This window comes from Lissotriton vulgaris, chromosome 7 (genome assembly GCF_964263255.1).
Source record: "Lissotriton vulgaris chromosome 7, aLisVul1.2, whole genome shotgun sequence".
Classification (NCBI taxonomy): Eukaryota; Metazoa; Chordata; class Amphibia; order Caudata; family Salamandridae; genus Lissotriton; species Lissotriton vulgaris.
The window spans coordinates 1,679,035,526-1,679,059,599 of NC_141695.1; the positions used below are offsets into that span (position 1 = coordinate 1,679,035,526).

Here is a 24,074-nt window from a genome sequence, read left to right on the forward strand (position 1 = left end):
TTAACAGGAAGTGGAAGGGAAAGGGGGTTTAGTATTAATCCTAGATGTTTTTCTCCCGGCAAGGTTACCGCAAAATGGGTAGGAAATGGCGTAGTGAACTGCAATGCGTTCTGCAATACCTTGCAATACCTGAAATATACTTCTATTGTGCTTCAGGACAAAGAGTACAGCATATACTTTCGAACTTATACCTATAAAACCACCAGAAACTGTAAATATAATTGCATACATGCACACAAAAGATCAAATGTAGAAAAACAGATCAAACGATAATGTTTTAGAAAAATATATATATATATTTGTCAAATTATTCACAAAAAGTACATTATCAAAACATCATCATAACAAATCATTAAAAAACATACTTTCGATTACACGACTGAGAGAAGATACACGGCGACGGGAGTAGGAGCAGGGAGGCCGAACAGAACGCTTGAGAACCAGTGGCAAGACAAAGCCCAGCACGAATTGAATACTAAATAGCTGCTACATCAGCATAGTGAAAAGCAAGTGCATCACCCACTATTGCCAGTAATTTATACCTGGCGATACAGGAAATATTTATCGGTGGCTCCTACTACCCGTATAAGATTTATCCTCATAAAATCTCAAGATACCGTGAAGAACTATAGAACCATAACAGAAATTACTTTCAGTTCCCATACCGGATTATACAACCGCCAAATTGCCCTCCTGGATTTAGTTGGAGGCTACTATAACCATTAAGAACTTGGTCCTGAAGAAGGTTGTCTATCTCACTGTAACCGAAACGCCGCGTCGACCCCTGTTCTTTTGAACTTTTTTAACCTGAATGCTTATGAGTTGTTTTTTATAAAAAAAAATTTTAATAAATGTAATAACATGCAATATGTATGTTTTTTAATGATTTGTTATGATGATGTTTTGATAATGTACTTTTTGTGAATAATTTGACAAATATATATATATATTTTTCTAAAACATTATCGTTTGATCTGTTTTTCTACATTTGATCTTTTGTGTGCATGTATGCAATTATATTTACAGTTTCTGGTGGTTTTATAGGTATAAGTTCGAAAGTATATGCTGTACTCTTTGTCCTGAAGCACAATAGAAGTATATTTCAGGTATTGCAAGGTATTGCAGAACGCATTGCAGTTCACTACGCCATTTCCTACCCATTTTGCGGTAACCCTGTGGGACGTTCTCAAGTTTCCTACGCTATCTCCCCTGTCCCAAAGTTGACAGTTAAGGGGGCCTCCTTTTCTTTACTTATTTCTCCCGGCAAGCCCTCCTCACTGTGGTGGGGATGGCTCTATCCCTGATTCCCTCAGTCCCGCACCCAGTTGGGAGGTGTATCCAACACTTCTTCTGCAAAGACTACCATTCAAACATAAGAGAGTCTGGCATGTTGGACATTTTTTAAACCGGTTACTTCTAGCGAGAGTCCATGTGAAGCACAAGAGGGAAGAAACATGGGTAAATCTGACTGCACCCATGTGGAGCTGATCGTGGTATCCCATACTCATTCCAAAACTATGAGTTTGGTTCCCTGAAATTGAAGAGTAGGCAGCTTGTTTGAGTTCTTGTATCACAGGGTGAATTACCAAGTTCCACCTTTAAACATCACCCAGCTCTAAGGGCCTCCAGATGGTCTTGCTCGTCATAGTCCTAGGGTTGGAGGCCAGCACCTTGAGAATGAGAACTGGAGAACTATATAGGGATCTATAACTGCAGTTACTTACAGAGGGGCATGAATTCAGGTTGACCCGAGGTCTGCTCAGATTCCACATTAAATTCTCTCTGCCCATAGGATTTCTTAGCTGGGGCGTCCCAATTGCTAGATGCAGGAAGGGCGGTGGGATCTGTCTGCCCTGCACCAAGGGATTCAGAGAATCTGCTAACATTTTGTATCTTTTGGGGTTGACAATAAGACTAGAAGGCTCTCTTCCAATTCTCTTACAGTATGGATTTGGCTGGCTAGCACTTTGGTTAATGAGTAGGCTGTAGTTCCTACTCATGGAACCATAAAGGGCCCTTCCAAAATGTCCATGACCACCTTTGGATAGACGTAATGGGTATTACCAAGGGGCAACCGGAAGGCATCCACCAGGGGCTTTTTCTTACACAATTACTAATGTGAATTCCAAATTATCTGATGAAATTGTGTCTCTCAAGAAGTCATGTGCCCGGAAGGGGGAGGACCAGACAGAAACTCTAAGTCATCAGGCCTTCCTTAGTTGTACACACAACTGGTTGAACCGCTGACTGAGACAGTCTGCACTGGTAATAGGGCTGTTGGTTTTGTCTAGCATTCTTTAACCTCTTGCTTTGAATCTGTTCCCTTTACAGACCGCAGACCTCTGAGCATGGACTACCATTACTCATCACCTTTGGACAGATCTGGAGGACAGCAAGGCCTCAGTAATCACATTCCCCAGAAGAGAGTGCTTCCTAAAATCCCACATGCTGGCCTTAGGGGAGACTGGAGGAGCCCCAATCAAATCTACTCAAATCTGAAGCCTAACCCAGACCCTAAACCTCAGGAGATAGTTGCAGGAAATTGTGCGGCAGCAGTGACTACTAGTGCAGAGACAAACACTGAACCACCACCTTCAACATCAGGGTGCAATGAGAACACTGCAGCTATTACTGCGGAGTACGCTTGTGTGAAGAAGCTGAGAAAGACCACACCGGCAGAGCTGCTTGACCAGGGAGAGCACAAGGACCTGCAGGACAACTCTGACCTTGTCCGGGACCCCCAGTCCCCACCAGCAATGGGCCGAATTGTAAAGGTACGTTTGGGGGGTGGGAGCTCTAGAATTACACCTAAATCATTTATTCTCAAGGCAGGAACTCCCCCTGGCCTCCTGAAAACTCATGGCAATGCTTGACACATCATAGCATTGTTTTACTGGCCTTTCAGGAGGTTCTGACTTGACCCATCTTGTACAGCCACTGGCTTGACATATGACTGAGTCCATCTTCCACCTGCTGGCCATTGAGTGATATATTTCAATCCACTAAAGCGAAGGGTATTTCAGTATTCCCTGCAGACAATAAATAATCATGTGTGTTTCGTTTGTTTTCGCAGTTGGAAGAAATGTATTCCACCGTTTGCAAACTCGGAAAGAAGAAGCCCCTACACCCTGCAGCAACTGTATCTGAGAATGCGATCCTGGAGAAAGACGCGCACATAGCTAAAGTAAAAACCCATGCTGCCATTCCCCACCAGCAACCAAGTGAAGAACGAGCAGGACCCAGCAACACTGCCCAATTGGTGGAGGAGGAACCAGCTTACGAGACAATTGACTTGCCCTGGGCCACGAAGGGCAAAGAAGGCAATGCGGAGAGGAAATTTCATGTTGAGAACCTGTATGAGAGCATCAATGAAGCCAAGGAGGCCCACGTCCCTGGGCGTACAAGGACTTTAAAGTCACTCAATGGCTTGGAGGTGTACCTCACAGGCCTATAGGGACATGCTTGGCCTGCGCATCATGATCTTGCTTAATATGTGCTGCGAACCTTGGAGGTATGCACGCGATGCACTGTGGAGATTGACTATATACTCCTGCATGGATGACCGTCATTTAACAGCTCACATGTCTAGTTTAGCCTCATGGGGAGGAATGATTCCACCATTGACAAAGTTAGGAAGTAGAGCAATGATATACTCTCGGCCATCCACGCAGGCCTTTATGATGGACCGAGCATGGAAATAAGTGAGAGATTTACGGGGCTAACCCAGACACGGGGTGATGCTTCCCCAGCCTCGGGAACCTTTCAGAGCTATTGGCCTGTCGGACAATGTACTGAGACCATTGGTAAATCAGAACCATCTTATCGCCATTCACCAGTCATCACTAGTACCAATTCACTAGCCATCTTATGTTTTTGTTTATATGTTTATATAGCCTCGATTGCCGTGGCGTCTTGGTGCTGTGGTGTGTGACCAGAACCAACGCACTGTATTAACTGGGAACCTATGCGGAAGTGAACAACCATGTTTTCAGACCTTTCCTGAAAAGCTGTAAATTGGGTTGAAGCTTCGTGGCCAGAGGCATGCTTCTCCTCCCTTTCCTTCTCAATTCTGACCTTCCCGCTAAAGCTTGCGATAGTGGGTTACATAGTCCTCTGAGTCCGTATGAACCCTGATTCTCAGGGTCTGGATGGAACCAGATCTATTTAGGTTGGGGAACCTCGAATCCTTTGTTATGAAGGGACTGCTAAATCCAAACAAAAATAAGGTTGGTAAAGTCCCAATTTTTATTTTCATTAAATTCTGTCAAATTTCACAAAATTTTCTTGCCAGTGTCTTGCGTAAAAACGTAACCAATGGACAAGCCGCAAGTGTAGAAGTCAAGCAAGATACTGACAAGAGACTAGTTTGAGTAGGACATGTCTCTTGGTTATATGTTTACTTTTTCAGTGAGATATTTTCCAGGGGGAAATATCACATAAAATCTTGCATAAGTGAAAGCTCACAAACTTTAACAAAATTCCTACAACACAAAAATGTAAATCTTCTTGAGATTTCATCCCCATGAAAAACTTTTGGCATCCCTACAAGAATGTCTACCAGAGCCACTTCCTACACCATACTACCCATGGTGAAGGAAATTATGCCAATGGATTATTTTCTGAATGTAACATTTTTCTGGAGATAAGAGGATTTTTTTCTGTTGCCATCCAAATACAGCTCTTAGGACCAGATGTACACAGGTTCGGTTTTGCAATTACCAAATAGCGAATGTTAGCAAATCGCTATTTGGGAATCACAAACACCAATGTACTAATGTGTGTTTCACACATTTTGGGATTCCCAATGGGTTGCAAATAGGCCTACCTCATGAATATTCATGAGGTGGGTATCGGTTTGCGACCCACTGGGAATCGCTAAAATCACAGGGATACTGGCTTGCTGGAGTCTGCAGGCCACCAGATCTGGGATTTCTTTTAAATAATGTTTTTTTACTGATATGCATCCCGTTTTCCTTAAAAGAAATTGGGATGCATTTCAATAAAAAAATGAATAGGTTTCTTTCCGTTTTTAATAGTACGGACCACTGCCTCCTCTTAAAAAACGCTTTACAAACATTTACAAAGGAGAAGGGGTGCCTTGAGAGACCCCTTCCTGTTTGTGAATGGGTTACCACCTACTTTAAGTAAGTGGTAAAATGCAAATGTTTTGCGACCGCATTTCGGTCACAAACATTGACACATGCCCCTGCGAGCCACTATTAGGAAGGGTCGCCCTAAACACGCCCCTTCCTAATACTGGTACGCAAACCCAATTTGCAATCTGGTAATAGGTTACCAAATCGCAAATTGGGGGTTTGTACATTAAAAAATGCTTTTTTGCAGTTTTACTCGGCCCCATTCTGCAAATCGGGCTATTAGCGACCTCAAAAAAGCTACGTACATCTGCCAATTAGATCCTAAATTTCAATCCTTCTGCAGACCATGGTGTCGGTATTTACTTGGTCTTGTACATAGAGTATCCCCTTCCGGGACATTCGTAATCAGGGCCTAGATAACCGTGCCAGGCACAACATAATGGTTATTCATTCAGAAGTGGGTTTGCCGCCCTACCCTGCTCCTTGTAGACACCAGGAAGAAGGAGAAGGATGCTCAGGGTACAAAGCTTGTCGAAGAGATGTGGTGTGCAGAATGAGGGGATGCACTTCCTCTCCCGTCAACAGAGGGTGCAAGTGTAGAGAGGAACTGGGCTAGCCATTTTGCCACTCTGGCACTTTCCAGCTAGGCTGGAGGCTAACAGGCCGCTTTTACAGCTAAGTGGGTTACCATGATTACCCATGACAGCCACCATGGCACCAGTGCTCGATTGGGGGGGCTGATTTGAACATTTTGCCAGGTGGTTTGTAATCTGGCCCTGAGGAGCAAGCTCACTGTACTATGAACCAGTTGCCACCTTATGGCTCTGCTGGCGTTAGCCCAAAATAACTGCTGCAAAAGCAAAAGAGATGTAAATCGAGAGCAGGGCTCTAAAGACCAGGATGGGCACCGGACCCTCCATCATTGGTTTGGGGCGAAGGGCTGCTCCAATAGGCTTTTAGGAAGGGTCAAGTTCAAATGATTATACTGGAGGGGCTTGAGACCTGGCAGTGCTTCAGAGGAACCCAAGGTCAGCCGGGGAAGGACAGACTCTCCTAATTATTTACCAGAAGGCATAGGCGGTGTAGGGTGGCCGCCTTAGACAAGAGTGCAATTTTAGACACTGCATTACCCAGCATTACCCAGAGGAGTGAAACACCCCTGTCTACACCTATGTGACACAGATGAGTAAAAAAGAGTCACTCTGTCAGGTTCATGTTTATTTAGGGGCGCTAGAGCCGGGCAGAATCTAGGCTGAGTAGGGTCTGTAGAACGTACTGGCCTATAAGGATAGTTTTCAGTCGAAAAGTGCTTCACAAGATCCTAGGTTATAGGGAAGGCTCAAACCCTCTCTCTTGATGTATATACTTAACTTGAGGACTGCTTTGTACTGGCAACATGCCCAGGCACCAGACATCTTATATATGTTACATATTTTTATCTGGCAAACTTTTTTGTCTAGGACGCGTGGCAAGGGTGGCGAGGGGGGCACTCCCACATGCCCCAGCCGTGCATTGAGAGCACTAGAATGGCAGGAAAATACTTGAATCCAATTATAAAAATTAGGAAAAACAGTATCTATAGTATATTTGTCTCTATGGTGCCCCAGTATTAATTGAACATGATTTTAAGCAACCCTATAATGGACAATGGTTAATGAAACAAACATGTATCGCTACCAGCACCATGTATCACAGAGGAAACAGCCACCCCAGCCCAAGGCCAGTGGATGGGTTCAATTCTGCTCTCCTACGATTTTCAAGAATTTAGCTACACATCCTGTGTTGGTAGTTTGGCTGTACCACACAATAAATTCCTCCTAGTTGATGGTGCAAGGCCCACCCGTGTTTAAGAATGCCTTCACAAAACCCTCTCCTAAAAAAAGCATTCCTTGAGACTTTAAAACCCAATAACTTGGGCTATTATAAAATCTCCATTTCCATCGTTACCTCTTTAGTAAATGATAAAGTTATAAATTTAATGTAGGCCAGTTTCAGACCGGCATATCTCACCGCATCATTCATTATCTGCGTCGACAACAGCCTGAGATCAGATGTTGGTTAAGGTTGTACACCTCATGTTAGGAACCCTGTTAGGAACATTCACCATGGCTCATAATGTAATTCTTATCCTCGCTTGGATTGGGATAAGGTCACACATACTTCATTATATACATCAACTCTAAAGGATCAATTATTTTTTCATCATCAATTTTCCTTCCAATTTTTACTTTGATCTCTTTGTTTTGGTAATTCTCCTGTGTTCTGCCCTCTTCCCGATTCTGTTTAACGATCACCTCAGATTCATCTTCTCTGATTGAATTGTGCTTTTATGGATATTTGTATCCGAATAAAGATTATTGAATCATCTTCTCAGAACTTTCAGATAGAAATTTGCAGGCTGATAAAATAATCTGACAAATTCGATTAGTGCTTCAGGATAACCGTGAATGTAAAACACTTACATCCCGGGTGTGTGTGTGTGTCAAGAAGCGTAAACTGAATCCAAATGAAACAAAAGTTCACCTGGTTTCACACAATTAGGCTACTGATCCTCAGGGATCAGCCTGCTCTTCCTGGGGTTTGCGTACTCCATTTAGAACCCCTACGATTTTGGGAGCTGTTTTTTACTATGATTGACTGAATGCCCCCCAGACCCCAATCACACCTCCATTCAATCTGCATCTGTAATTAAGTAGTTTGTTTCCTGGGAGTGTCCTTTAAAGATTTTTGATATTCTGCAAATTCCAAATGAGCTACTGCAGTTACCGACCTAGGTGTACTCCTTTCTGAACATTTCAACGATTTGGGATTTGCCACAATGTCTCCAAAATTTGGTGATGTGCATGCTTGTGCATCTAAATAACAGCGCAGCGATCCCTCCTCCACTTTCCTCTGCTCGATCAGGAAGAGTTCAAAGTAATTGGAAAGATCTAGGAGGCCTTCGGTTCCAACATCCTCAATTTATTATGTGCATACTCCAAGTTGGCCCTGTATGTGCTCTTATGCCACTCCCTCCCAGCCCATTACACCTATTTTTCATTTGAGTCATATGAAAGTTTGATCTTTTTCTGCCTTCTCCAAGGGTGGTCCCCACCTCAACACACAATTTGTGTGCTATCTCTCAGAGGACTGTCTTTCAGAAACACCTCAAATGTCAGCTGTTTTTCTGCATTACAATCTGGTCTTTTGTGTTGAGATTTTGGCTGAATCCACAACATTTCAAAATGTCAGCCATTTTGTGCAGAAGAGATGCTATTATTCCGATAGCAAGCGCTATTGCGCCTGGAGAAGGTCCCCACATTTTGGACTATAAACATCCCCCTCTTGATCACATCTTTGGGTAACCTATCTGCAGGAGGTGGATCGGTGGGAGGGAGACAGTGTGATTGATGGAAAGCACATTCACCTGTGATCAATGACACTTAACGAAGCACTTTTAATTCTGATCACCATTGTCTTTCATCCGATGACACCAAACTGTGGCAGCTGGGCTCGTATGATATGGCCAGAAATTGGTACGGGGTCAAAATCATCAGTACCAAGATACCCTCCTTCCATCAAGGAAGTTGTGCTCTGCAAGGCACTTCAGCAAGCACCAACCTGAAGGGTCTCCATATGTCCTGCAAACTAATTTCTTTACACCCACTGTGATATGAGATTCCCATCAGGCACAGTTTGACCAACTGCACACCAGGCGACCCGTGCATCCCCAACTGAGCACCTTCACTGCTATCAACTATCCATGGTGACTGCATTGAACACTCTGGAAACTGACATGCTGCCCATGTAGGCAAGGGCCTCAGAGCCCCACGTATGGGTTGTAAGCGCTATATAACTGGTACAAAACATTACATTAATTGTTTGTCAGAAACAAATCCCGCATAATTTCTAAATCCTTTAAATATCTTAAATGTTTGGCATTGTTTTCAATGTATTATTCTCTCATTCAAGCATGAAGCGCTACGAGGCGGCCTGCCGGGTTAACATTACTGCTTCCTGCTCAACTTATAAGATGGTTTTCCAGAGGACTAATTACCGAACCAGTTGTGTGAACGTGTGAGGAATGCAGACTGTGGAATGCAGACCCACAATCCACAAAAGAACGAAAAAGCAGAGTTCTTGCAAAAAAAAAATATATATATATTTTTTTGGGGAAAACCTTTATTGTAGCATTCAAGAAAATACAAGCATGGGCCTACAACCGCGGGGGCTGGCCGCTAGATAGATTAAGACCACCGATATTACAGTACTACACAGCTCATCAGCCGATAAACCAGAGGTTCGGCGGCGATTCAGGACAAAACTGGTATAAGAATGCACAACTAAGTTTCAGAATGAGTCAGAGGTTTCGTTTTATATTATATGAGATAGGATCAGGTGCCATACAATCAAAACCAGATAATGTGGGGGACAGGGTAAGAAACAGGATAGACACATCATGCAAAAAATATTGAATCGTTTGTTAGCTGAACAAAATTGAATTTGGAAAAAAAAATGTAATTAAGTGTTCATAGACAGCATGCAGAACTGATAAACCGCAGATGTTTTTGTAATGCTAAAAATATGTACAAATTACTTTGTAAAAGGGAATTAAAAGCGAACACAACTAGGCACAGCTGGGTGAATGGTCAAACTGTACATGTTATGTGTCATTTTATACAGCTGCTGTGGAGTCCCTTTGCAAAGTATATGAGCTAGCGAACGCTAAGACTGCTGCACAGGCCATTTCCAGTGGGGGTGGGGCGTGTGAGCAGGGTGCACTCTCCCATTGACCCCCCCCCGTACGTGCCTGTGCTCCTCGCGGCCTAGTGATGGAGGGATAAGTGGCAGGTGCTCGTTAGCCAAATGGAGAGAGGGCTCTGATGGCCTAGCTGGGGAAGGCATGCCTGCCAATGTTGATTTGGGAGCGAGTGATTGGCTAGATGGTGAATGGGCGTCTCTGACGTATCCCTGCACGAGGACGTTCTGAAAGAGAGGGCCAAGGAAGAGGCAGTTTTTACATAGTGGAGTTCTCCAAAACTCGCTCCTGGAGGGCCGGATCCATGCCAGTTTTTTAAGACAACGACATTTATCTAAGTGGGGATATATTCAAGATCTGGCATGGAGTCGGACCTCCAGGACCGACTTTGGAGAACCCTGCTACAGACGAAGGTGGACTGCACCCTTCAATTTGCACCTAAAGGGCTGATCCTGCATGGCGAAGGTGTTTGCGGGATAGGAGACGATCTGAAGAATACCCTATGAGCTGGACAGGTGGGTGCTAGACCTAGTCAGAGTACCTGCCAGGTGAACACAACAGCCCTGAACCTGGTGGGCGAAAGACTGAACCTGAGAGGAGAATCATAAATGCATAACACATCCAATTTACTATTAGCACCTGATATTGTGGGTAGTATTGGCACCTGGCCAGCCATTTACCCTTTGCCTGAAGTTGGGGCTGTCACAGGCAACAGCCAACATCTTTTAGAGGTAGGAGTCATCTGTAGTCCATTCCACAGGACAATTACTCAGGGGGTGGAAGGGTGCAGGCCAGGGGGGTACGAGGGATCGTCCTGTCATAATGAAACATGGAAATGTCATGAATTAACAGTTCAGAGAAGAGCTGGCTTGACAGTTCATGCTGGACTGTTCTTACTAGAGCATGACCAAAGGATGATTTGCATAAGGCTGGGTCTAATCTGAGGTGGCATGGTCTGCAAACAAAGGGCTGGGATGCCACCCGAGTAGTTTCATGGGGTTATGATTAATTCAAACATTCCATCCAACCCTTTTTTTGCATTTCTCAGTACGACTCAATAAGTGCAACAGGTAGGCTCAGATGTGGGCCCAATGCGGTCTGTGGCCTTGGCACCAAGCTGCAGACGAAGGAAGAGGCCCAAATAGGATGAAACTGATTTTGGGTTGTTTGTGTTCCAGTTCCGAGGGGACCTGGCTAAAAAGTATGGGCTGGACTATTCCTACTGGAGAAGGCCAAAGGCTGATTTGCATATAGCTGGGTCTGATCTCAGGTGGCGTGATGAGCAAAAAAAATGATGGACTGGGATGTGGTCCACGTAATGACCAGCAGCTGAGTTTAATTCAAGAGTTCCATCCATCACTTTTCTGTATTCCTCAGTGCGAAGTGACCATGGGACAGTTTTAGTTGTGGTCACAGGTACTAGGTGACAAGCTAGCAGAGGGAACGTGGAGGGAGAAATAACACAGGAGACATCTTGAAAATACTATTCAGTATCCCAGGTGTTGCAGACCATGGGAGGTGGGTGTGTTATGTCTCCCTGCATTTCATGAGTGTTCTTATGAACTCTGAGCATTTCCAGGGGTCTAGGTGGCCAATTACCCCCATAAAGGATCTTGATGGATTAAGTGCACACTCCTAGAAGAAGGCACCAGCTCATCTATGCGCTATAGCTACCCTCCTACTTTTTTGCAGATAGTACCACATACATTGCCAGACTTTACCTCTCTCCTTTGCAGTACACTGGCACGTGTTGTGTTACACGTTGCAGTAAATAAGGCCATTGGAGCTTCAGTAACTTCTCTATCTTCACTGTTCCAGCTGCCAGACGACCAACAAATTTAGGGTAAAATTCGACCATTCCATAGAATGCCGATACCTCTTCCTTCCGAGTGAGTGATTGTATATCACCAATCTCTTTCACTTAGTTGGGCTTGGGTGTTATGCCACTGGATATAAATAGGATCCCCAGTACTTAATTTCAGTTTTTCCAAATTTAAATTTCTTTCTCTTCAAAGTCAAACTATTTGTCCTCAAAATACCAAATACTTTCCTAACCCCCGCAATTTTAAATGACATCCTGGAATACCACCTAACAAACTAAATACTACATGCTGAAAAAACAAAGAGGCCAAAACGATACCAAAAGACATCCTAGCAAAATGGTAGGGCTGAATAGTGTTACAAAGACGGTAGTATTTTTATTTAGTATTTTTATATCTCTCATGAAGTTTAATCTGATGGTACACAGATGTGAGACGAAGGGTCATAAAAAACTTAGCACCTACTGAAGAAGCTACTAGTTCAGAAATATTGGGTATGTGGAAGAAGAATCTGTCCACAATCACACACTTGTTCAAGACTCTCTGGTAAATTGATAGCCTTGGCCTCCTGACTATTTATGTACCACTACGACAGGAGTCAGTCTTTCAGAGCACTTTACAATTTCAATTATTCCAGATTTTATACAACTTATCCAGTTCAGCTTTCACTGCATTCCTCAAACTAAGAGGTACCCGTGGGTCTCCCCACACCAGCTATGCACAGTGAGGCAGGCACCAGGGAATGCCCGCCACAGGGTGCCAGATGTTCCCCAGCCACCCCTTTCTTCAATCTGAGCCTATGCATTCAGTTGGAACATAGGCTCCCATTGAAGTCAAGGGGAGTCCAACCAAATTGTATCTGGAAGCATCCGGATGCATCATACTCGGTCGGTCGGAGTCTCCCAATCCAAGTCGGTCAGAAACCATTTCCAAACTGATTCGGTCGGGAAAATTCCCAAACCGCATCGGAATCGGCCCCTAAATGTTTTTCTTCTGATCTTGCTGACTACTAGAACAGATACTGCCTTCAGACAAATTCTATGAATGTAATCTTGCAAGCAACCCAAACCACCTTGGAACAGTTCCGAAAAATTCTTGAATAAAGTCACTTCCATCGCAAGGGCAACCTTCTATACTACTCAATTTCCATAGTTATCACTGAGCTTTCTTTGGTGCCGAGAGCCCGACTCCACAAATATTGTCATGTCTCCTTAGTGCGGTCAACTCAACATACTATCTGCAATCTTTTGCATATCTATTTTTCCTTTTAACAACCATATAATTTGATGTCTGTGAAAAAGAAAGCTAACAAAGCAGTAGGCTTCACAAGTGGATAGACCCCCAATTCAACAATTACACAGTGTCTTGAAACTCATTGCCAAAAAATGTCCTAAGATATCAATGTTGGATAAGGTTCTGAGTCTATAAACACCTCAACCAGTTTAATAATTATTCTACCACCCTCTTCGTGATGCAAAGTCTTCCCATTCATACCAGCTTGCAATAATTTAGGTTCATCAGACTCATCACATATCCTACTGTTATATCAACCATATTTACAACACATAGGGCCTGATTCAGATCTCGCTCGGAAGGGCTCTAAACGGGATCCGAGCGAGTCCGATTCGTAGCCCTGGTTTATGAACGACTCGTACCGCTGTACGTGCGAGCAAGTACAATGTGAATATCAACTCGCACTCTGAACAACTCGTACCCGTCAGCGAAACCCTCCGGATGAATACAACATGGTCGACATGTGCAGGGCAATTGGGTCCGGTTTCCGAGCGACCATGTACGATGCACACACCGATCAGTCGGATCGAGTCGGAGCCTCCAACTTAAAAAAGCTCTGGGAAGCATACTTCGGGGGGCCATAGCAGGCCCCCCTTCACCCGGTGCCCTCCATATCGGTCACAGGGGGTGCCCATGGGTGCCCCCGATCCAAGCATGCACAGTGTGGAGGGCACCATGGTGTACCCCGCCACAGGCTGTACGCTTTTCCCCACCCACCCATTTTCTGCTACGGGAGCCTGTGTACGCGTCTGTACGCAGGCTCCTATAGACTTCAATGGAAGTCTGAGTGAATCGAGTCCGTATGCTTAAGGACGCATCGTATTTGCTCGCTCGGATGCCATGTGCACGTTTCGTCCGGAAAGCCCTTCTGGAACCGAGGGATTTCCGGACGGGATCGGAATCGGGCCCTAAATGTAATGCCCATTTTCTTGCAAATATTACACAAAAACTTAAAAGCAGGACAGTTTTTAAAGTCCATATAATGCACCAGAGCGGCACACCTAACCTTAAGCAAGTTTATTTCAGTTTCTTCATTTCTCCACATTTGAAGTTATCTTTCCTCTTGACACATACTGATGAACATCAGTTAGCTAACATACATGCCAACGTGAAAACATTCAACTACTGTACTTTTATTTGGGCAAGTTGATGTAGATCCAGCTTTGTTATGCAAATGTCAAATTAATTTCTTTTTTTTTCTTCTTGCTCAGAAAACATCAGGGAAACTGTCCACAATTTTTGTCTCTCAGGCTCCAAATAGTCCATTAGGAGAGAAATGTCTGTTCTATCAATAACGTGCCACAAACCTAGCATAATGCCCAAAACCATTTATTATTCCGACCACTTTATGAGTAGTTCCTCTGGAGAAAACAAGGTGAACGGAGCAGCATAAACACGCTGCATAGTAGATATGTAAAATATAAACAATTTTATAAGTGAAAGAGAATAACAGATAATAAGGCAGAGTCAGGACTGAGTCGTACCCCATTTCTGAGACTGATGTGCCACCATGGGGAATTATTGTAATTGCATTTATATAGCGCTTACTACCCCTGACGAGGTGTCAGAGCACTTGTTGGGCGAGTAGCACACTACTTCAGAACCCATGAAGGTTTAGTGGTGAATTAGTATAGTGAAAATATGAAAGTAATTTGAGTGGTTTATATGTTAGTCAGATATTAAGATTGAGAAGGATAGTGAGTGATAGAAAAAGGAAAAAGGTTTGAATTTATATAGCGCTTGCTACCCATGATGGGGTGTTGAAGTATATGTTGAACTCCACTAACCCCCCCACCTCGCCCTGCTGCCCACAGCGCCATCTGTGCGAGCCGCCACTGGGAGCACCTACAGTGCTAGAAGGAGTGGGAGGTTGGTTGAGAGAATAAAGTGCAGAGGACCAGATTACAATGGTCCTGCAAAATGCAGGTGCAATTTGTGTATGAACTAGTTTGTTTTTGCACAAAGTGCTCGAAGTAGCGTGTTATGTTATGATATGTTATGGACATTTATTACGCGCACAGCTGCTCCAGCAAAGGAGCGTCCTGGCGCCTGACAAGGTAACAACACAACACAGCTAAAAGAAGTAACCAACTAAAAGTGAAGCAGTTTAAGGAAACAAGAAGGTCTTAATGACCCTACGAAATGAGAGGAAATCATCAAGGGCACAAATCTTTAAAGGAAGGGAGTTCCACAGGGCCGCAGCACGTACTCGAAATGAGCGGCCGCCAGCACGACTACGCTTGAACCGAGGGACTACTGCAAGTTCAAGGCCCAATGAACGTAGAGAACGGGCCGGAACGTAAGGAGACAAGAGATTCAAAAGAATCTGGGCAGGAGAGCCCTTAAGGATCTTATGGGAAAGGCAAAGAACTTTAAATTGGATCCTCTGCTGAACCGGCAGCCAATGAAGAAAGCGCAGAGTGTTGGTAGCGGAACAAAACCTAGGTAGGCCCACCACTGCTCTAGCTGCCGCGTTTTGCACACGTTGTAGGCGAGTGATTTCAGCCTGATTTATCCCTACCAAGAGGGAGCTGGCATAGTCAAGCCGAGAGATCACCGTCGCCTGCACCACAAGCTGCCTGGTCGAAGCGTCAAAGAATTTTAACACAGGTCTTAAGCCACGCAGGATACCGAAACAGCATGCAGCAGTTCTCTTTGTGTGGCAGACAAAGCTGAGGGCAGGATCTAACCAAACCCCAAGGTTTTTTATCTCCGAAACTGGAGTTGGGTGGGACCAAGCTCTGGGGGCCACCACATATCGCCCCAGAGATCCGCTTGCTTGCCGATAATCATGATCTCTGTTTTTTTTTGCGTTCAACTGGAGACAGTTGGAGTTCATCCAGCTGGCAACCGCCTGAAGTCCATTCTGGAATCTTGCAAGTGGGGAGGGATTAGAAGTTTGAATGGTGCCAAGGAGAGACGTGCTAAGGTGAACACATTATCAAAGAAGATAGAAAGAACTAGAGTTCCTATGAAAGGTAAAACCATTATTTGAGGAAGTTAGAGGCGCCCATACACGGTTCACTGACAGAATATCGACACCTAAAAAATTCCCATACCAAAATATCGTGCTATAAATATTGATGTAAAAAATATCGACATCCTATATTTATAATGGGAAGTACAAAAATAACGAAAAAAATACCGGTCATTAATATATTTGTACAAAAGATTTTCTTTACATATATATATATGTGACCCAACACGCCTAGGGGGCGGAGACTGAATACTTTAGGGGCACACCCAAGCCATCGATGAACTTTAGCCACTGACGAAGAGAGCGTTGCCTCTCGAAACGCGTATGGCAGCCTTTGGTGAATCATGCTGGTGCTGGAAGCCAGCTAGCAAGCTGTTGAAAATAAAGGAGTTTTTCATCCATTTCGTGTGTGGCTCTCCCTAAATGGGTACCTGCGCTTTGGTTGGATATATATATATATATATATATATATATAAAAAAATATTAAATATATTAAATAGTAACATTTAAAAAAGTAGATTTAATATACATCTTAACAAATATAACAAATAGACCCAATTAAAAAAAGGTTACACACATATATAATTAATATATATATAAATACATATATTTACCTTAAAACAGTTAAACTAATAATTTTAATGTATCAAATAATGTGAAAATTATATAAAAATATAACAAATAAATGCTTATATATATATATATATATATATATATATATATATATATATATATATATATATATACTAATAACATAAAATCTATAAAAACATTCTAATTAAATTAAAACATTAAACTATTTAAAAATCTTTAAATTTAGTTAAAAAAAATTTAATGATACATTTTAATAATTAAAAATATTATAATTCCAAATAAACAAAACATAATATAAATTATAACAATACAAAATCAATTATAACAATTAATACACATACTTTCCCACTACAATTTAAACAAAACTACGCAAACTATTAAAGTAAATATACATAAAAAATACCAGTTCCACTTAGTGCAACACATAAATATTAAGATTGGATAAAAATAAAATTTACAAATCTCCCTCCAATAAATGCAACAGTAGTAAAAGTGATAGATTACACATAGGTAGTATTTACTGCACCCATTTCATCCGATACAACACCAGGGAAACTGTTAAAGAGCAGACGGGTAAAATTTAATATTCCCACTCCAGTCAGTGCAACAGTAGGGGAAGTGTTGGATAACTGAGAGATAAAATGTACTATTCCAACTCCAGACAGTACAACAGTAGGGAAACTGTTGGATTGCCTAGGAGTAAAAATTACTATTCCCACTCCAATGAGTGCAAGAGTAGAGAAAGTTATGGATTGTGGAGGGATAAAATTTACTAATCCCACTCCTGTCAGTACAACAGTAGGGAAAGTGCTGGATTGTGGAGGGGTACAATTTACTATACCCACTCCAGTCAGTTCAGAATTAAAAACAAACAAAATATCATCAACAAAATAAAAATATTTTTTTTAAAAAGTAAATAAAAAAAGTATATGTATATGTTGAAAATAAAAATATAGTCTAGGTAAAAAAAATGTATACAAATAAATATTTATATAGAGAAATTATTTATTGAAAAATCGTTATTACATAAATTTAGTTTATTTACTTCCTACCCTATAACACCATGAAACTTTCTACCCACATCTAAAATCTACAAAAAAATGTATTTGCACAATTAACATCATTAATTATCAATTAAACAAATATTATTAATTTAAAACAAATGAAATCTCATAAAATATCAATAACTTCCCACCTTATACCCCTATAATCCCCACAACCCACTCCTAAAATTAAAAACTTTGGAACAATTAATTACACAATTAAAACATTTATTTTCAATTAACTAATAGTATTTAGCAACTAATTATAAAGTAAGTAAAAGTAATTTACTCCCCACCCTTTACCCTTGAAACCCAAAACCCACACACAAAAAGGTAATTAAACAATTATCCTTATTAATTATCAATTAATTAATATTAATTAACAACTAATTAATTCATTAAAAATAAATGACTTCCCACCTTTTACCCCTATAAATCCAAAACACACGCCTAAAAAAAGTTATTAAACAATTAACAAAATTAGTTATCAATTAATTAATTATGAGCTAATTATTAAGTAAAAATAAATTACTTTCCACTCTTTACCACTAAAAACCCCACAACCCACACCTAAAAGAAAATTCCGCAAACAGCTTCATTAATAATCAATTAATTATTTATTAATTAATAATTAAAAATAAATTAGTTCCCACCTTTTACCCATGTAAACCCCACAACCCACACATACAATTTACCAAAAACAATGGAACGTGCTGTGGGGTTTATCGACATCAGGTAGACATTTTATCAAAGGGGTCCTGCAATATTGTTGGAGAATTGTGAATTCCTTTGTTTTTTTTGTTTGTTTTTTTCTCTTTTTTGGTTGCTGATTGTATTATTTGTCTTTTGTTGTAATAAAACTTTAATTAAAAAAAAAAGTTTGGCAACAAAAACTCCCCTCCCCCAATTTTTTTTTTTTACCAAAAACAAATTAAAGCCACAATTAATACTATAAAATATCAATTAAATAAAAATTAATAACTGAAAAATAATCAATAATTTATTATTATTAGATAACTTCCCGCCCTATTCCCCTATAAACTCAAAACCCGCTACGGAACTGAGTAATGCAAAATTTAATTAAAATTAATAACTACAAAAAATGTAACACATTAAAAAAAGAAACAATACTTATACAAAATAAATAAATAGCATACATTTAAAATATAAACTAAAATACATAAAACTAATTTAAAAATCGATATTTTAAACAACTATATTTTTGCAAATTATATTAATAACTTCTATATTTTAAAAAAATGATATTACGTACCTTGAAATAGATATTCTTGTCCATGATATTCTTGCTGTCGATATTTCTGTGTCACGATATTTACAACTCGATGTCAGTCGATATTACAGACCTCTATTTAGACTGAATACTCCCATACACTTGCTATGCTGTGCCCTGCCCTAGAGGCTATACCATGACATGAGTATATGCTTGAGTACTACATTGTTACAATAACTTCAAACGGCAATCACTCATCTTTTCTCAAGAAAACATGCTTTATCCATTTTCCTAGAATTCTTCACCTTTTGGTTACACAGGTCTATGGCTACAAATCATGAGATAGAACGTTTCTAACATAGGACATTTACCTGGTGGATCACAGGCTTTTCTTTTAGAGTATTTGGTTTTATTAACCTTATTAGGCGTATCTCGCCTATGGCTAACAAATAACAATGCAGTTACCAGCAACGTTAGGATGCTTGTTCAAATCTACAAAGGGCGAAATGGCAGCAATCAATGCATCTATTGAAAATCAAATTGTACTTTGTAAAGAGAGTGGGTTAGAGATGGGGCTTGAAAAGGGTTTAAAGCGGATATGCAGCAGTGTGCTCAGTTGGTGCAGTGTGAGGAAGGTGGAAGTGTCTGCCAGCACAGGGTGGAGATAATGGGGCATAAACAATTTGAAGTAGGTAAGGGGATAAAAAGCTGATGAGAGCAAGAGAGCAGAAGGCACAATAACGAGGTTTATACAATTTTTCTACAATAGACTGTAGTTTTGCTATCTGAATGCCCAGAGAGAATGCCCTGGAATTAGCAGACTATATATAATCGTTTTCTGCTACTACAATATAACATCCAATGGCCTGTTGAATGAAAAGTTTTTTCTCATTCTGTGTCTCTGGGAAATGTGTTAGTACATATGGACCCTAGTTTACAATGCATTTGTGGACGCGCTGATCTGTAAATGACAAATGAACCACAGATGTCTGTAAAATAGCCCTGGTTTTAAGTTAGTATCTACATTTGAGTCAAGTGTTTCCTGAAACTTTAGATACAGTATAGGAATGCAGTGGGCGGTTAGCATGTGAAACATTGTTTCTCAGGAAACCCCAGTGTTGATAAGAGATAAAAAATAATTCCCTCAGTCAAAACTTCCCAGACGCATTTATTTCCTTTCCTGGTAACTGCAGTTGCAAGTCTTTGCGTTACTACAAAGATGAAATCACTAGGTGCCCTGTCAAACTAGTCCTACTGTTTGAGATTTCTGTATATAAAATCAAAGACAACAGGGCCAAAAGAAGACATTCAATAACAATATGGATACATACATGTAACTCTTAACCATTTTCTAAACTCAATGTGCTTGCCTTTAAAGAGATTATTGAGAAAACTAGAAATCATCATATATATATATATATATATATATATATATATATATGAAGAAAACGCCATTCTCATCCACAAGTCGAGTAGAATAACGAGAGTGAGCCCAAGTATTAGTGCTGATATTTTCGGTGATTTATTTATTCAAATGTTTCCACCAGCCTTCCGCCATATCGCGTTTCACCTCCAAACGAGGCTTGATCACATGACCTCATGGATGTAGAAAGCAGACAGGGAAAGTTCCTCCGATGATCAATGTCGCTGTACTCCCAACCACGAGACCTCGGGCACGGTGCACCAAGTCCCGCAATAAGGAACAAGCACAACAGTCAGATTGTGGTACAGTGACCCATCTTCACACATGATAATGCGTTTGTAGCTTCGCCGGCTCCTTTAGATATTGCGGGAACAAACAGGTGAAATGTCATCCCAGCCGGGCATTCCTTAAGCAGACTGACTGCCTGCTCACTCTCCCCAGTACCTCCAAGACACTACAGGTTGGGGGGGCGCCGCAATGTGCTTTTCAAACACTCCAAGCCAAGAAAGTTTGTCGGTTATTTGCGGTGCTCCTGAACGAGGGGCGTGTCAGATAAAGCGGAGCCGACCTCCGCCTCCACATAACTCCTCCAATCCTGCTTTCAGTAAAAACAGGTCTGACACATGCTCGGGTTTGCCAAACTGGATTTTAATGCCATGGTACACCTTTACCAAGCTTCGCGATGTCCATGGTTACAGCATCTGGCAGACGCGTTTGCGTGTGCCTCATCAGTGCCAGGTAAGTGCTGCATCTCTCAAGGTGAATCATTTCGCGGGGCTGCTGTTTAAGTACACTGAGTGTTCTCATTGGCTGGGACTCATGGATGTAGAAAGCAGACAGGGAAAGTTCCTCCGATGATCAATTTCGCTGTACTCCCAACCACGAGACCTCGCGCACGGTGCACCAAGTCCCGCAATAAGGAACAAGCACAACAGTCAGATTGTGGTACAGTGACCCATCTTCACACATGATAATGCGTTTGTTGCTTCGCCGGCTCCTTTAGATATTGCGGGAACGAACAGGTGAAATGTCATCCCAGCCGGGCATTCCTTAAGCAGACAGACTGCCTGCTCCCTCTCCCCAGTACCTCCAAGACACTACAGGTTGGGGGGGCACCACAATGTGCTTTTCAAACACTCCAAGCCAAGAAAGTTTGTCGGTTATTTGTGGTGCTCCTGAACGAGGGGCGTGTCAGATAAAGCGGAGCCGACCTCCACATAACTCCTCCAATCCTGCTTTCAGTAAAAACAGGTCTGACACATGCTCGGGTTTGCCAAACTAGATTTTAATGCCACCGGTACACCCTTACCAAGCTTCGCGATGTCCATGGTTACAGCATCTGGCAGACGCGTTTCGGCGTGTGCCTCATCAGTGCCAGGTAAGTGCTGCATCTCTCAAGGTGAATCATTTTGCGGGGCTGCTGTTTAAGAACACCGAGTGTTCTCATTGGCTGGGACTCATGGATGTGGAAAGCAGACAGGGAAAGTTCCTCCGATGATCAATGTCGCTGTACTCCCAACCACGAGACCTCGGGCACGGTGCACCAAGTCCAGCAATAAGGAACAAGCACAACAGTCAGATTGTGGTACAGTGACCCATCTTCACACATGATAATGCGTTTGTTGCTTCGCCGGCTCCTTTAGATATTGCGGGAACGAACAGGTGAAATGTCATCCCAGCCGGGCATTCCTTAAGCAGACAGACTGCCTGCTCCCTCTCCCCAGTACCTCCAAGGCACTACAGGTTGGGGGGGCGCCGCAATGTGCTTTTCAAACACTCCAAGCCAAGAAAGTTTGTCGGTTATTTGCGGTGCTCCTGAACGAGGGGCGTGTCAGATAAAGCGGAGCCGACCTCCGCCTCCACATAACTCCTCCAATCCTGCTTTCAGTAAAAACAGGTCTGACACATGCTCTGGTTTGCCAAACTGGATTTTAATGCCACCGGTACACCTTTACCAAGCTTCGCGATGTCCATGGTTACAGCATCTGGCAGACGCGTTTCGGCGTGTGCCTCATCAGTGCCAGATAAGTGCTGCATCTCAAGGTGAATCATTTCGCGGGGCTGCTGTTTTAGTACACCGAGTGTTCTCATTGGCTGGGACTCATGGATGTAGAAAGCAGACAGGGAAAGTTCCTCCGATGATCAATGTCGCTGTACTCCCAACCACGAGACCTCGGGCACGGTGCATATATATATATATCATTTTTTGAAATGACTAAGAATTTCTTTTTTTCACTCAAGAAAATTGCGCTCACCTTTTGGCCGTAGTGTGTGAACAAGGTTGACTGTCTAGAGGAGCAATGGAAATGGTAAAAGGGCACGCTCACTAAGTATATAAAGAAGGTCTAGACATCAGGGACTCTATGGTCCAGTGGAAGGCTAGTGAAGCCGAAACACGTAGGCCATCCTATTTTGCACGGAATTTTGCACATGGTGTGTAAAAAACAATAAAGAACTGTTAAAGGCTTACCTGCTGCTGTGCCGTGACTTCTGCCGGTGGGGAACCAGAGGGCTAGAAGATTCAAAGCAATATATATATATATACTTAGAAGAATTATAGAAGCAAATTCCAAAATAATAAATCATAGTTATTCACAATACGTAATCCACTACTCCATGGGCAACAATGTCAAAGAAATCATCTAACAACATGTCAGTTTCAAGTCTGGAACCTAAGATTTGGAATACTCTGTCACCAGTAACCAGAAATGCCTATAAGGTCTATTCTTCCCCACAGTCTGCAAACCTCCACCTTCCTTTTGACATATGTTGGAACTGGCCCTTTTTGGAGGGTTATTCCAAAGTTTTCGCCTTCTTAATCCTGTGATTTCAGATTTTGTTTTGTTGATTTTAGAACTCTGGGCACTTTAATCTGCTAACCAGTGCTAAAGGGTATATGATCTCTGTCTAAATTGTATTGGTGATTGTTTTATCGATGATTGGCATGTTTGATTTGCTAGTAAGTCCCTAGTAAAGTGCACCAGGTGTGCCAAAGGCCTGTAAATCAAATGCAACAAATATGCCTGCAGCACAGATTGTGCCACCCACATTAGTAGCCATAGAACATGTCTCAGACCTGCCCACTGCAGTGTCTGTGTGTGCAGTTTTGAATTGGCATTTCGACCTGGCAAGTGCACCCACTTGCCAGGCCCAAATCTTCCCTTTTATTACATGTAAGTCACCCCTAAAGTAGGCCCACGGTAGCCCTGTGCCCTGTGGGCAGGGTGCAGTGTTTTTAAAAGGTAGGACACGTAGTGGTGTGTTTAACACGTCCTAATAGTAAAATACTTCTAATTTTGTTTTTCACTATTGTAGAATTTGATGCAGATGATGAAGCAGATGATTTCAATGTTGCAGGATAATGAAGAGCAGATCAGGAGCTGTGAGGAAGGTAGTCCAAAATCAGGCGTGCTGAGGTGCCACAAAAGCTTTCTATCCTCATCACCAGTGTAGAATGTCAGGAAAATAAGAACACCGAGCCAAGGTAAGGGTCTAGCTGCTCCTTTATGAAGCAGCTTGGCCACAGTCCCACCGCTATCCATCTCAACCCAAATAACTGACCAATATCTACCACTCAAATTACTTTTATATTTCACTATACTAATTCACCACTAATCATTTATGGGTTCGGGAGTAGCATGCTACTTGCCAAAAAAGTGCTTCAACACCCCATAAGGAGTAACAAGTGCTATATAAATGCAAACCTTTTTCCCTTTCTATCCCTCCGCTATGCTTCTGAATCCAAATAACTGACTAATATCCACCACTCAAATTACTTTCATATTTCACTATACTAATTCATCACTGATTCTTTATGGGGTTCCGGGGTAGCATGCTACTTGCCGAAAAAGCGCTTCAA

General features: G+C 42.0%; 2 protein-coding genes across 6 annotated transcripts in view; one reads left to right on the forward strand and one right to left on the reverse strand.

The window, feature by feature from the left end:
* Positions 1-9,709, forward strand: part of LIME1 (Lck interacting transmembrane adaptor 1) — a 68,355-nt gene extending 58,646 nt beyond the window's left edge. For all 4 annotated transcript variants that reach the window (XM_086932751.1, XM_086932752.1, XM_086932750.1 and 1 more), the window contains 2 exons: positions 2,332-2,774; positions 3,074-9,709. In XM_086932751.1, the coding sequence (XP_086788877.1) occupies positions 2,332-2,774; positions 3,074-3,454 (824 nt within the window). In that variant the 3' untranslated portion in view covers positions 3,455-9,709. The remainder of the gene's footprint in view (positions 1-2,331; positions 2,775-3,073) is intronic.
* ARFRP1 (ARF related protein 1) overlaps positions 1-24,074 on the reverse strand; it is a 301,101-nt gene that overhangs the window by 259,887 nt on the left and 17,140 nt on the right. For both annotated transcript variants that reach the window (XM_086932758.1, XM_086932756.1), the window contains one exon: positions 22,686-22,727. The gene's annotated coding sequence lies outside the window, so the exon portion shown is untranslated. The remainder of the gene's footprint in view (positions 1-22,685; positions 22,728-24,074) is intronic.